This window comes from Canis aureus, chromosome 35 (assembly GCF_053574225.1).
Source record: "Canis aureus isolate CA01 chromosome 35, VMU_Caureus_v.1.0, whole genome shotgun sequence".
In the NCBI taxonomy this organism is placed as follows: Eukaryota; Metazoa; Chordata; class Mammalia; order Carnivora; family Canidae; genus Canis; species Canis aureus.
The window spans coordinates 17,079,022-17,093,967 of NC_135645.1; the positions used below are offsets into that span (position 1 = coordinate 17,079,022).

The following is a 14,946-nucleotide window of genomic DNA, read 5'->3' on the forward strand; positions in this document are numbered from 1 at the left end:
ATCACATTTGCTTCATCATTCATCTTCTCCCTCTTTTTCTCTTTATGCACAGCAGGGACCCATGCATTCCTTTTAATTTTAAGGGTAATAATCTGTTACTATCAGTATTAATTTTGTGGTTAAAATTGTCCTAGAATTGGCTACTGGGAGCCTGTTCAAGCTGGCTTTTGTGTTCTTTTGACATATCACCATCATTTTTGAACATTTTCAGCATCATAAGATATTCCAGGCTCATATTATACTTCTGTTGCTGTAACACAATTGACCATTCCTCCAAGGAATCCTGGTTTCTTTCATTGGATAATCGTATTCCTCTTTTTTAAAATGACTTTTTAAAAATGGATGTGAAGCAATAAATTACTATACATTGGTATATAACACTTTTTTGTAATATTCAGTTATTTTACATTGATGTATTGTACCTCAAAACTCATGGGCCCCTAGACTGACTTCACTTTTTCACTATTTTAACAATGGTGATCTTTATGGTTCTATTTTGGGGCACTTGCACAACTATTTCTTTATTATCGATTCTCAGAAATAATATTGCCAGATTAAGTGGTAGTAATTTTAAATTTAAATAGATAGTACTAAATTACTGTACAAAAAGCTTAAACTGTCTGTGCACCTAACCAATGAGCTGAGTTTTGTCAATGCCCCATTTTCACTAAGATACGATGTAATCAAACCTTAAAAATTTTGCCAGGTAGATTATTTCTCTGCGCTTTGTTTTCTTCTGATTTTGGCAATATTGATTATATTTTAATGTTTTGTGGATGCTTACTTTGCTTCCATAATTCGCTTGTATCTTTCACTTTTATTTGTATATTTCTATTATGTAGTGTTATTGATTTTTTTTTTTTAGGAACTTTTATTTGGTTCTAGCTATTATTACTTTGGATGTTAAATATGAGGAAAATATTTTCTCCAGTCTGACACTTAGTCTTTTTTTTTTTTTTTTTTAGATTTATTTATTTTTGAGAGAGCGAGAGAGAGAGAGAGAGAACACTAGTACAAGCAAGCAAGCAGCAGGGAGGCACAGAGGGAGAAAGAAAGAGAATCTCAGGCAGACTCTCCACTGAGTGTGGAGCTAATGGAGGACTTGATCCCAGGACTCCAGGATCATGACCTGGGCCAACACTGAGAATTGTGTGCTTAACTGAGCCACCTAGCTGCTCTGACATTTGACTTTTTTCAATTAAAATTTGTATTTAGATAATTATCAACTCTTAAGCAGTTAAATAATGTAGAAAAAGCCTGTGTACCCTTTGCTCAGGTTTCCCATTGCTGTTACTTTGCTAAACTTACAATACAGTATCACAACCAGGGTATTGACAATGATGAAATCTACCCAGCCTGGTGCAAATCCACCAACACATCAGCACAAGGATCCTTCTTCTTGCCTTTTATAGCCACATACACTCTCTTCCCTCTCTCTCCAAGTGACTTTTAATATCATTAGTATTGTCCTTTGTCTAATAGAAATTTTTGATATTTTAAGGTCAAATCTGTCAATATTTTTATTTTTCTTTATGAGTTTCTTTTGTGTTACTAAACTCAGATGTTCCTTAACCAAATATATTTTCTTTTAGTATTTGTAGTTTATTTCTGTAGCTTTTTAATCTATGTGGAATTTATTTTTTGAGCATGGCGTGTACATGAGGTAGGACAGATTAATATTTTCTAATGGATATAGCACTTTTAAAATAGTTCAGCCTTTACTATTTATTTGAAATGCATTAATGATATAAACTAAATTCTCATCATATATGGATCTGTTTCCGGATGGCCTAGTTCTTTTCATATATTTTTTCTGCTCTTAATTCATTAAAACTTTTTAATTGCTATAGCCTTTATAATGTGTTTTGATATTTGGTAGGGCAAGTACTCCTTCACTGTCCTTTTAAAAATATTATGATTGTTCTTGCAGATGTTCTTTTCCATATGAATTTCAAAATCAGCTTTTCAAGTTTTATTACAAAAAATGCTCTTGGGATTTTGATTGGTAGTCCATTGACTTTATGGATTAATTGGGAAAGAACTGACAGTTATGTTTTTGTTCTTATTTCAGTCTTTTATATAGTTGAGTGGAGTTCTACATCATTATATATATCATAGTAAAAAATCAGGCTTTGGTAGTTAGGCTATCTGAGTTCAATTTATAGTTCTATAAGCTGTGCTAATTTAGGGAAAATAGTTAACACTACAGAGCCTCAATTTACTTATCTGAAAATGGCAATAACAATAGTAGTAGTAGTAATAGTAGTATTATAGGGTTGTTATGAAGCTTAGGCGATGTATGAACTTAAAAGTGCTTAGATCATTACCTGGCACAGAGTGCATACTCAATAATTGTTAGATATTATTATATCTTCATATAGGTCTTGTACATTTTTTATTAAGTTCATAGGTATTATGACTTCTTGGCATTCAAAAAGGATTTTTTCTCCACTGCTTTTTCTAATTATTGTTAATGTGCAGAAAGGAAAACCATTGACTTTAAAAAAAAACAGATTTTATTTATTGGAGAGAGAGAATGAATAAGTTGGGGGAGAGGCAGAGGGTCTCTAAAGCAGACTCCACTCGACCCCATGATCTTGAGGTCATGACCTGAGTCAAAATCAAGAATCGGGTGCTTAATAGACTGAGCCATTCAGGCATTCCTAAACCATTGACTTTTGACTATTGATTTTATATCTCACCATTTACTAAATTCTTTTATTCTAATAGTTTTCAGTTGGATTTTCTCTATAAGCTTTATTTGCAAATAATGATAGTTTTGTGTCTTCATTTCTATTATTCTATTTTCTTGTTCTAACTAATTATTTAACTCCGAGTGGTAATAACAGACATGATTTTTGGTTTGTTTCTATCTTAATGGAATTCTTTTATCTTTGACCGTTAGGTGTGATATTTGTTCTAGTTATTATTCCTTTTAATCAATGCCTTTTGTCAAACGTAGGAAGTCATTTTATTTCTAGCTTATTGAGTGACTTTTATTTATTTTTCATATCAGGAAATTGGTGTCAAGTCAATGCTTTTTGACATCTGTTGAGGTGATTTCATTGTTTCTCTTTTAAACTGTTTAAATAGTATATTATTCTAGTAAAGTTGTGATATTGAACTATCATCCTTCCATTCCTCAAATGAACCCTAATGGTTCATGATGTAGTAGTATTCACTGTGTTAATTTCACTAGTATTTTATGTAATATTTTTTGCCCTTATGCTTACACATGAGACTGGGCTATAATTATGCTTTTATTATACTTTATTTAGTATTGGTGTACAGATTATGGTAGAGTGAGTTGAGAAGTTTTTCACCTCTTTTGTTGATTTGGAAGAGTTTACATAAAATGAGCCTGTTGTTTGCCTGTGGGTTTAGTAGATATTCTCTGAAAAATCTGTGGTCTTATCACTGTCTTTGTTTTTACTTTCATTAATTTTGAATTGTTCTATAACTGTTAATCTATTCATATTTTTAAATTCTTGGGTCAAGGGACGCCTGGGTGGCTCAGCTGTTGAACATCTGCCTTTGGCTAAGGGTGTGATCCCGGATCAGGGATCGAGTTCCACATCGGGGTCCCTGTGAGGAGCCGGCTTCTCCCTCTGCCTATGTATCTGCCTTTCTCTCTCATGAATAAATCAACAAGTCTTTTTAAAAAATTCTTGGGTCAAATTTGTCATTTATAATTTCTTATAAAAATATTTATTTAGATTTGTAAATTTGTTGATAAAATATTCGTATCAAATTTCTGTTTTATCCAATCCTATAGTTATATCCACTTTTACTACTTTTATTGCATGTTAGGCCATCTCTTTTTCTTGGCCAGAGAGGTGTAGTTGTTTCAAATGTCTTTAGAAACAAAATAATTTTGGATTCTTTTTAAGTCTACTAGGTTTATATTATATATTTCTTATTTTCTCCTACGTTCTTTGGATTTATTTTACTTTTTCTGCTTCCTTGAGGTGTATCTTTTATTTGTTTACTTTCAACCTCATTTGCTAAACTAAACTGAGGCTTTTATGCATCCTCCTAGCCCCACCTCCTGCATTATGGCTCTATTCTACAGATTTCAAAAGTAGAACTATCATTATTGCTTCTTTCCTTTTTTTTTTAAGATTTATTTATTTATTTATTTATTTATTTATTTATTTATTTATTTATTTATTTATTTGAAAGATAGGCAGAGAGAGCATGCGAGTGGAAGGAAGGTTAGAGGGAAAGAAGCAGAATCCCTGCTGAGTGTGGAGCCCAATGCAGGGCTCATCCCACCATTCTGAGATCACAACCCGAGCCAAAACCAATTTCAACAAACTGCGCCCCCCAGGTGGCCCTCCCAGCTTTTTAAGATTTACTCATTATTGCTTATTTCTAAATAGTTTATAAATTCCATTTTGATTTTCTCTTTAGCTCAAGAGTTACTTTTAAAAAGTATTTTAAAAATCTACAAGTACATAGATTTTTGGGGGGTGGTGTCAAATATCCTTTTATTGTTTTGATTTTATTATATGGTGATCAGAGACTGTAGATTACATTATATCTGCTCCTTGAAATTTGTTGAGATTTCTTGTGGCCTAATGTTTTAAACATTGGAAAAATTGTGAATCTCTGAAAAAGGTTCTGTAACATCAAGCTTTTAATTATTCAGTTCTTCTATTTCTTTTTCCTATTCAATCTCTCAATTTCTGAGAGCAGTGAGTCTTATAGCGCCTATGTTTTTGTCCTATATTTTTTATTCTAATTTTTGCTGTATATGTTTCTGAGTCATTAGATCTATGGCACATACACATCTTAAGGAACCTTTATCAATATAAAATATCCTCTGTATCCAGTTAATACTTTTTAATAACTTTGTTTCTATTTTTGTCTGACATTAACCTATGTTTGCTTGATTTTGGTTAACTTTTCTTACCATATATTTTTCTACTGTTTTATTCTCAACAGTGTGTTTAATTTTCAATTTGTCTCATAAATGGCATATAACTAGATTTGTGACTCAGTCTAGGTGCTTCTATCTTTTAATAGGAAATTTATCTAGTTTATGACATCTGCTATGGCTGGACTTTGCCCTCTCATTTTATGTTTTATATTTAATTTGGTTCTTTGGTTGTCATTGGTTTGGTCTTGGGTTTGTTTGTTTGTTTAATTTTGTTCTAATTTTTTTCTCCCCCTTTGTGAGATTGGTTGATTTGTGATTTTTTTTTTTTTTTTTTTGCCAAGAAGGAAGTTTCATTTTTTTTTCTATTTCAGTATTTGAAAATTATTTGTTCCATTCTGTTTTTCACAGTGGATTACCTTACATTTTAAATAAACATATCTAAATTTAGTTTTCTTATCATAGTGTAGAGTTAATTAATATGCTTCCATACCAGTTCTACCTTTTCTGATTATTATTCTGTTTGAATTTATTTATAACACTTTAAAATATTATATCATACCCTGCAGAAATAGTTTAGACTAAATTATAAGATATATTATTTTTCTTTGCTTACCACACCATTTTTCATCCTTTATCTTTTTATTCACTTATTAGTTCATTTGCTGGGTTATATCCTCAAATAACTATTTCAGAGTACATTGGAAGTAAGTTTTTTGGAAACTTATATCCTTAAAAGTGTCTATATTTTTCCTTTCCTTATTAATATTTGTTTAAATGAATAAAGAAACATTGATTCAAAAATCAATGTTTTGGAGCACCTGGGTGGCACAGTAGGTTAAGCATTTGACTCTTGGTCTTAGACCTGTCTTGATCTCAGAGTTGTGAGTTCACGCCCAGAGTTGGGCTCCACAATGGGCGTAGAGCCTACTTTAAAAAAAATTAAAGTTTCCATCAGCACTATTGCTCATTTGACTTCTTGAATTCATGTTGTTAATGAGAAGTCTGATGTAGATGTCATTACTGAATTTTTGTAAATTACTCATTCCTTCCCCCACCCCCACACCAAATAGCTTTTAGGAGTTCTCTTAACTTTAAATGAAATTCCACAAAGTGTCTATCTGTGGGTTTTGACTTTTTAAAAATTCTTCATACTCAGGAATCTTGTCCTGCAGATTCTTGGGGGACTTCTAACTTGCTTATTTCACATTGGTTCTGCCTTCAAATAGATCTAGACCTAGTCGTTTAGCATCTCCTCTACTGCTATCCTTGTCTAGCCCACTGTCAAGTCTCCCCGGGGGTTATTTTAGAGGGCCTTCCACCAAGCCGCAGGTCTCTTTGCTCCCACCCTTTCATCCTTTGAAAATTATGCCAACCTTGCGATTCTAGCAGCCAGAGCAGTCTTTAAAAAACTCTCTAGACAAGAGTTCCCTATGACTTCTCTTTACACTCAGAGGGAAAGTGAAGGTCTTTATAATGCTCTGCTGTATCCTATGTGATATTGTCCTCTGTAATCTGACTACTTGTCCCACTCCTCTCTAGGCACACAGGGCTCCTTACTATTCTTTGTTGGCAAGAGACCAGTATGTGTTCATAGTTCCCAACTTGATTCTGTCTATGTCTTTGATTTTTTTTTTAAATAGTCCTATATGTAATGGCATGATCTGTCAGCAGAGACATGAAGCCAAACTGAAGATTGTGGGGAGGGGCATTTGCAGTCTATTGCCATATTAACTTTTCCTGTGTCTAGTAAGGTACAAACAAAATTTAAAAATGTGGACACCAGACCCTTGAATCCAGTTCTGTCCATTAAGTTGAAAGAACCAGAACCTCAAGCTCACAGGCAGGAGAGTCCTGGGAGGTGCGGCTGTTGATCCTCTGATGCCCACCACTCCAAGTCACATTGCAGCACCGTTCCTCAGGCCAGTCCTCCCTGGAAGCACCTGGTACATTATAGAAAGAATGGGCTCTATAGTTGCTTAGAACTGGTTTCCAGTCCTGGTTCTTCCCCTTGAGTAGCTTGCTGTAGATGGATTCATTTTGCATTCACTCATTCAGTAGATATTTATTGTCAGACCCTGTTTTAGGAGCTGGGTGATATATTAGGGAAAAAAACACAAATATCTCTGCCCCAAAATGGCTTGAATTCTATTGGGAGAGCTTTCATTCTAGTGATAAATTATCTATGGTCTCTGAACTTCAACTTCAGTGTTTACATCTACAAAATGAGACTGTATATAGCATCATCTACTTAGTATCAATGCTGTAGAAATAGAATAGGCATAGTACCTGGCACATGGAGGTTCCAAATGCATTTTAGTTGCCTCCACTCTGCTTTTGCCTACAACACTTCTTTTTGGCACTACTGTTATAGTACTTTGGAAACTAACCCAGTGTCTGATATATAACAAGCAACAAGTGAATTCAAGTAAACTGAATTGAATGCCAATGTCTAGGTAATTTTCTAAGGATGTGTGAAAGTATCTACTTTCATTGGATGGTACTGGCGCTCTTAGTAGTGGCTTCTACTCTCCTCTATCCTTGAAGATCATTGGAGATCTTTATTAGGGGCAAGAGGGGATTTTGGGAAATTTTGTGAAGTGCTCCTGTTACCTTTGAAATTTCTTTTGGGTTCCAAATTGTGAAGACTTGATCACTTCTATAACATTTTCCCTGATTCCCTTTTAGGGGTTAAGACCATGTGAACATTGTACCTGTTCTATTATGCATGTGATTTCCCTGTGCCATGTTGCTTTTGTGACTTGTATTTTTAAGATTATAAGTATTTTACATATTCAGCTTTATGAGAAAATGCAAGAAAGCATAGACTCTAGTAAAAAAGGCATGTCATGGAATTGTCACTGAATTGTCACTGAAGGGGCTTGTCATACCCCTGGAATCCATCATGGCTTAGGATCTCAGGCAACTGGAGGAACCCATCTTAAAAAACAACGCTGAGAGTGATGATATAATGTGGAATAATGGAGTTGAAATTTTGTGCTAAGTAATGTGTTGAAATTAGATGCCACATTGCCAGTGTGTTCCTAAATTGACAGTCATTGGGCAGCATTCCATAATGTCTCTAGTTTATGTCTTAACTGAAGTTACAGCTTCAAATTATAATGTGCTGCTTGCCATATAGCATGGTTATGACAGAAGCACTTTCATTACTTTGCATAGCTTATAACTTTTCTTTTAAATTACCTCTTTGAGTTGACATTTCTCTTAGGTATAATCCACCCTAAGATTAAATTTGGTTAGCCCCTTCATAGTTCAGAATCTAAACTAGTTAAAAATCTTTATGAACTTCCTTATATTCAAGATAATATAGGCCTTGTTAATTTCAACTTTAAGGACTCCTCAGAGATTTTGTAGGGACTTTAGCAATAAATTTAGAAAACAATTTTGGTTATAATATGCAGTATTTTCATGAATAAAAATGTGGCACTTCTGAGCTATTCCAAAAGGAATCTAACTTATTGCCTGGAGTTTAGAGTCATTTTTGTCAACTGTGGACCTTACAAGGGCAGTTCAATGGGAGCCCGTTGTCTGTGTACCCATTGTGGATAGATGTAGAGGGTGTCCTATATCCAAATACTGCTTCTCTCTTTCAGACAACCATTTTTACATACTGCCCTGTCCAGCATGTCTACCAAGCAGTGATTCTCAAAACTTGCAGAGTTAAAGGAATCACCTGGGTAACTTAAAAAAATTTACATTCTCAGACTCCAGCCACAGAGAATCTGAATTAGTAGATAAAGGAGATATGATACGGCCACAAGACCTCTCTTTCTGGTCCCTTTCCTGTCCTTTACAGTTTGGTGACCACACCAACCTACCCATGATAGGCCACATATGGAGCAACACTTAAAACAGCAACAAAACATTGTGGATAGATGGGGAGAAGAAAGAGGCCACACCGAGGCCACAGCCACAGCTGGAGACTGATTTAGAGACTTCTTAAGAATTCCCAAATGCTGAGCAAGGGACAAACGCATAGACTATTCCATCTGCTGTTATATTCCACAAACTTTCAAGCCAGTTTCTGGCTTAAAACACTCTTACTTCCCCATATCTATCATGTGACTGTGCATGCACCTGTTGGGGGGGAGCACCCTCTCTTCCTTTCTTTAGTTGATTATAGCCAGTTAAATAGAAAAATGAGAGAGAGATACAGATGAAGAGATATGGCACTTCTGGCAAGATTCAGGACAGAAAAGAAAGCAAACAAGAGAACACTCCTTGAGAAAAATATGTGAAGTAGTTCCTGGTTGGTGGAAAATAACAGTATTTTTTTTCTTACATCTTTTTTTTTTCTTACATCTTTTGAAGATAACTTAGTACACTTCTATTTCAGCTTCCGTAGTAACTGGCTTTATTTATAAAAAATTGATAGTATCATCATTGAAGATGATCAATCATTAAAAGTCTTTCTTGTAAAGGGAACTCCCTGTTGTTCATTCTAAATTAAGCCAAGAAAGTCCTGAATAAATATCATTGATGCAACAAGTATTTATTGATGAGGATGCTAGCCTCGTGGGTTTACAACCTGGAGGGGTTGTAAACTAGTTAAAAATAGTGACAGTGACACACCACTAAGTGGCAAGTGCTCTGATGGGGAGTCACAGAAGAAGAAGGGGAGCACCAGAGCCACATGATTCACCCAATCTTGCAGAGTGAGGGAAGGCTTTAAGAGGTTAGGAGATCTCAAGTTGCGCTGTGAGGAGGGTAAAAGGAGTTAGCCAAAAATGGCCAAGGAATGGGTATAAGAAAGCCTGACCCATATCTAGAGTACTGAGAGTGATCCTCAATGCCTACACTAACTACAGCTGGCACTTGGTGGGGCTGCCCACCACTGCCCAAGTTAAGTGGTGGCCAGATCTCCAAGGATCTGTGCTAAATCCCATGAGCCCTTCCAGTGAATTTCCTAACATAGAGGACATCCTGAGGATCACCAGCACACCTGCTATGCCTGTTTACCTATAGATATTTATTGGATGAGGACAAAAAGTGAGCTATCAAATGGTAGAAATACTTGTTTCCTTATTTGTTTTTGTATAGTATCTTTTTTTTTGTATAATGTCTTTTTTATTTTTTATTTTTATTTTTTATTTTTTGTATAATGTCTTTTTTAAACCTAAACTTGTCTAGCCCAATTTGATCTCTCATCATTATTTCTCAAATTCTCAAACTTGGCTCTGAATTACTTTTGACTTTTACTCTCAAATGACAGAAATATGTTAGCTTTTAGGAGAGTCAAAGAAAGCTACTGGTTCTAAGGGCAATTTTTAATCAAGAGATCCAGAAAGGATTTGAAGCCCTTGGAGTATTTATAGTGTCCCAAGGTGACACTTTTTCCCCCCTTTTTCTTTTAACAGGTGAGGATTTACTTGACTGTGTAACTTCTGGTGTAGTAAAAGCCACCCATGGTATTATGGTGCTATACCATAATGCAGATAGCTTCTCTGGTCATGTTCAAGATACAGTAGTATTTATGGAATAATAGCCATGGACCAGATACTTTTATATATATATTTATTGGGAAATTCTACTCAAGTCTTTCTTGAAAATAATTTCTTTTTAAACAATTAAAAGAATTCCTAAAGGAACTTATGACCAGCCAGGAAATCTTTGGATTTCTTACCGGCTTTATCTTCATTTTGGGAAATTCCTTAAAGCTCTGTCCTTTCTTATGGAGTAACTGGCAGTGGTCTGTGACTCTGTTGAGCAGTCCCCCTTAGACAAGCTTTCTGTTTTTTTTTTTTTTTTTCATCATCTTTGTCTCCCTCTGGACTGAAGTAGGATTGTAAACATGGTGGGCGTAGGGCTCCCTCCTTTCTGTTTGACCTTGTACCCTTCATAGTAGTGTTTTCTGGGGCCCAGTAGATAAAGAACACTACTTCCCAAGCACAGCTGGGCTTGTTTTTGATCTTTATTTCTCATCTAATTGGAGAGGATTTACAGTTCATAAATGGGCTCTAATAGGGAGCGTCCCTGGAGTTAGTATACAGCAACACAGTGATTTCCCAGCAACCTGTGGTTTTACAAGGGTAGCTTCCTTCACAAGTCTATTTACGTTATGTCTGCTCCTGCTTTATTGCCTTTCTGTCCTTTAATTTTCTCCTTTCTCCTCTCTCACTCACCACATCATCAGACTTCTCCCCTCAGCTGGCCATAAATACTTAATACTTATTGCACTTACAGAATGAAGTTTAATATTTATTGTTCATGATTTCCTATGCAAATTAAACATTTTTATTGTATTTCTCTGTTTATAGTAACTTCATGGAAATGTTTCTTATTCATGGGGGCCTAGATTTTTTTTTCCCTCCTGTTATTTTTGAACAGGGGCATAGTTTTGTTTGTTTGAATTGGTTTTACCCTTTTGATCCAATAGCTTTAATGAATAGTGTATTTTCTATTGCTGGTGTACATCTACTTAGCATCAGTTGCCAACAAAAATTCAGTTCTAATCAAAGTATAGGTGATTTATATAGTCCTTTGTATTTAGAAGCCTGCCTAATGAGGTATGTGAGTATTGCAAGATTTGCTGGTGCATCCTCTACAGTGTGCCTTTTGATATTTTCTATTCTAGTTTTCCAGAGAGATGGTCATTCAGAGCCTACACATCTGTTCTGTATTTTGAACCTTGGATGAGAATATTCATTCAGGCCAAAAGAGTTAAAACAAAACACCTGTGCTATTGCCTCTACAGACCCAGGTAACTCACTTTCTTTCAATTAACTTCATAGAGTTTTTATTATAAAATCAATATTGCCCCTTCCCCAAATTGTCAAGGTGATTTGATAGTAAGAATTTTACAATTTGATAGTAAGATTTTATAATTTGATGGCAAGGTTTATACTCTTGTAAATAAAATTCAGACTGCCTCTGAAAGGTTTGCTGAAGAGTAATCATGTGTAACAAATATTTGGCCATAATAACAACACACTGCCGTGAACTCTCTGAAGTTAGAGAATCATTCCAAGTAGGAATTTATTGTTTTATGAATCCTAGGTTCTTTGTTTATGATAAGTTCCATTAAAAAAATCATAGTTCACTATGTGTTCTGTTTACCCAAGGTATTTGAACTATTAAATCATACATATATGTGTGTATATATTATGTGTAGAATGAACATATTTATAAACACAAATTTGGTTCACTTATATTTTACCATAAACTAGTTAACATACATAACCAGACATAGTTACAAATTTTTCTTGTGATGAGAACTTCTAAGATCTAATCACTAGCAACATTCAAATATGCAATATAGTATTGTTAACTATGCTGTATACTACATCCCCATGACTTAATTATTTTGTAACCGGAGGTTTGTACCAACATAAACTTTTTAGAAGCCAACATTTACATATTATAAAATTTACCTTGCCCAACTATATATGCAATCATAACAGTCTGTGTGTGTGTGTGTGTGTGTATTCTTCCTGGATGGTCTTCATTTACTCACCAAAACAGTTATCCAAAGATTATCCAAAGCATAAAAAAGGTAAGATTAGCTCTGGTTTTGAGGAGTTTAATATCTACTGGGAGAAACATTTAATGCCTATATGCTGTGTCTCTCTCTCTCTCTCTCTCTCTCTATATATATATATATATATATATATATATATGTCTTTTTATATGCATTGTTTTGTTTTTTGTGGCGACTTTGTAGGTTGTGTTTAATAATCACCATCTCAGAGATCAGGAAATGTCACAACCAGACAAGAGCTCAGTATTCTGGCTTCAAATTCTTGACCAATTCATTCAATGCTCCTTCCCCTATACCACCTAACTTTCTAATAGACCTACATTTGTTATGTTGTCTTTTTTCCATGAAAAAGTAGTGGCTGTCCTAGGATCTTGCAATTACTCATACCAATATCAATATTAAAGTTATAGATCTCTTAATTGTATGCCCTGGTGAATAAGTCTAGTTATCATGTGTCACCATACAAAGTTATTACAGTATTTTTACTATATTCCCTATGGTATATATCACACTCTGATGACTTATTTTTTTTATAACTGGAAGCTTGTCCCTTTTAATTCCCATCACCTGTTTTGCGTGCCTCCAACCTCTCCTTCCTCTGGTAACCAATATTTTGTTTCTTTTATCAGTATCAGTCTGTTTCTGTTTTGTCTTGTTTGTTGATTTGTTTTTTATATTTCACATATAAATGAAATTATATTGTCTTTCTATGAGTTATTTCACTTAGCATAATATTCTAGTTTCAACCATGTCAATGGCAAATGGCAATATTTCATTTTTTTATGGCTGAGTGACATTCTGTGTGTGTGTGTGTGTGTGTGTGTGTGTGTGTGTGTGTGTGTGTAGGTAGGTAGGTATATGTTTACATTTTTTTTAATCCATTCATTTGTTGATGGACACAGGTTGCTTCCATATCTTGGCTGTTGTAAATAATGCTCCAATGAACACAGGGGTGCATCTGTCTCTTTGAAATGATATTTTTGTTTTCTTTGGATAAATACCCAGAAGTGAAATTGCTGGGTTATATGGTAATTCTTTCTGAAATTTTTTGAGAAACATGTTTTTGAGAAATTTGGCTGTACTATTTTACAGTCCTACCAACAGTGTACAAGGGTTTCTTTTTCTCTGCATCTTTGCCAACACTTGTTATTTTTTGTCTTTTTGATGATAGCCAGTTTGACAGATGTGAGGTGATATCTCAGTGTGATTTTTATTTTCATTTCACTGCTGAGTAGTGATATTGAACATCTTATCATGTGTTTCTTGGCCATCGTATGTCTTCTTTAGAAAATTGTCTATTGAAGTCCACCTGTTTTTTAATCAGGTTGTTTGTATTTTTTTTCTTTTGGATACTATGTTGTGTAAGTTCTTTATGTATTTTGGACATTAACTTATTATTGATTGTTTGATTTGTAAATATCTTTTCCCATTCAGTAAGTTGCCTTTTCATTTTATTCATGGTTTCCTCAGCTGGGCAAAACCTTTTTAGTTTGTTGTAAACCCATTTGTTCATTTTTGTCTTTGTTTCCCTTGCTTGATAAGACTGTTCTAAAATAATATTGCTAAAAAAATAATAATATTGCTAATACCAATGCCAAAGAGTTTACAGTCTATGTTTTCTTCTAGGAGTTTTATGATTTCAGGTCTTCAAGTCATACTTTAAATCCATTTTGAATTTTTTTGTATATGTTATAAGATGGTGATCCAGTTTGTCCTTTAACATGTAGCTGTCCAGTTTTCCTAACACCATGTATTGAAGACATTGTATTTTCCCCACTGTATGTTCTTGCCTCCTTTATCATAGGTGAATTGACCATATATGTGTGAGTTTATTTCTGGGCTCTCCATACCTTTCCATTGATCTGTATATCTGTTTTCATACCAGGACCATACTATTCTGATTACTATAGCTTTGTAGTATATTTGAAATCTGAAAGCATGATACCTCCAGCTTTATTTCTTTCCCCTCAAGATTGCTTTGGCTATTTGGCATCCTTTTGTGGTTCCATACAAATTCTAGGGCTCTTTGTTCTAGTTTTGTGAAAAATATCACTGGTATTTTGATGAGGATTGCATTGAATGTATAAATTGCTTTGGGTAGTATGAACATTTTAATGATGTTAATTCTTCTAATCTATGACATTGAGGCATCTTTTCATTCATTTTTGTCTTCCCCAGTTTCTTTCATCAGTGTCTTAAAGTCTTTAGAGTAGAGATCTTTCACCTCCTTGGTTAAATTTATTCGTGGGTATTTTATTTTTTAATGCAATTATAAATAGATTGTTTCCTTAATTCCTCTTTCTGATGGCTCATCATCAGTGTATAGAAATGCAGCCAATTTATTTTAGAGGGTTATATTAGTTTCAGGTGTATAATATAGCAATTCAGCACTTCCATATATCACCCAGTGGCATACTCCTTAATCCTCATCATGTATTTAACTTAACTCCCCACCCCTCTTGCCTTATGGTAATCAGTTCTCTGTAATTAAAAGTCTATTTCTTGGCTTCTCTCTCTCTCTCTCTCTCTCTCTCTCTCTCTCTCTTTTTCCCTTTGAAGCACAGCCAAT

The 14,946-nt window shown here is 34.4% G+C and overlaps 1 protein-coding gene across 3 annotated transcripts in view; it reads left to right on the forward strand.

Annotated features, from left to right (window-relative positions):
* MORC1 (MORC family CW-type zinc finger 1) overlaps positions 1 to 14,946 on the forward strand; it is a 184,230-nt gene that overhangs the window by 28,130 nt on the left and 141,154 nt on the right. For all 3 annotated transcript variants that reach the window (XR_013372621.1, XR_013372620.1, XM_077884615.1), the window contains exon 9: positions 11,475 to 11,600. Coding sequence is in view for 1 of the 3 variants with exons in the window: in XM_077884615.1 (XP_077740741.1) it covers positions 11,475 to 11,600 (126 nt within the window). In the remaining 2 variants the exon portion in view is untranslated. The remainder of the gene's footprint in view (positions 1 to 11,474; positions 11,601 to 14,946) is intronic.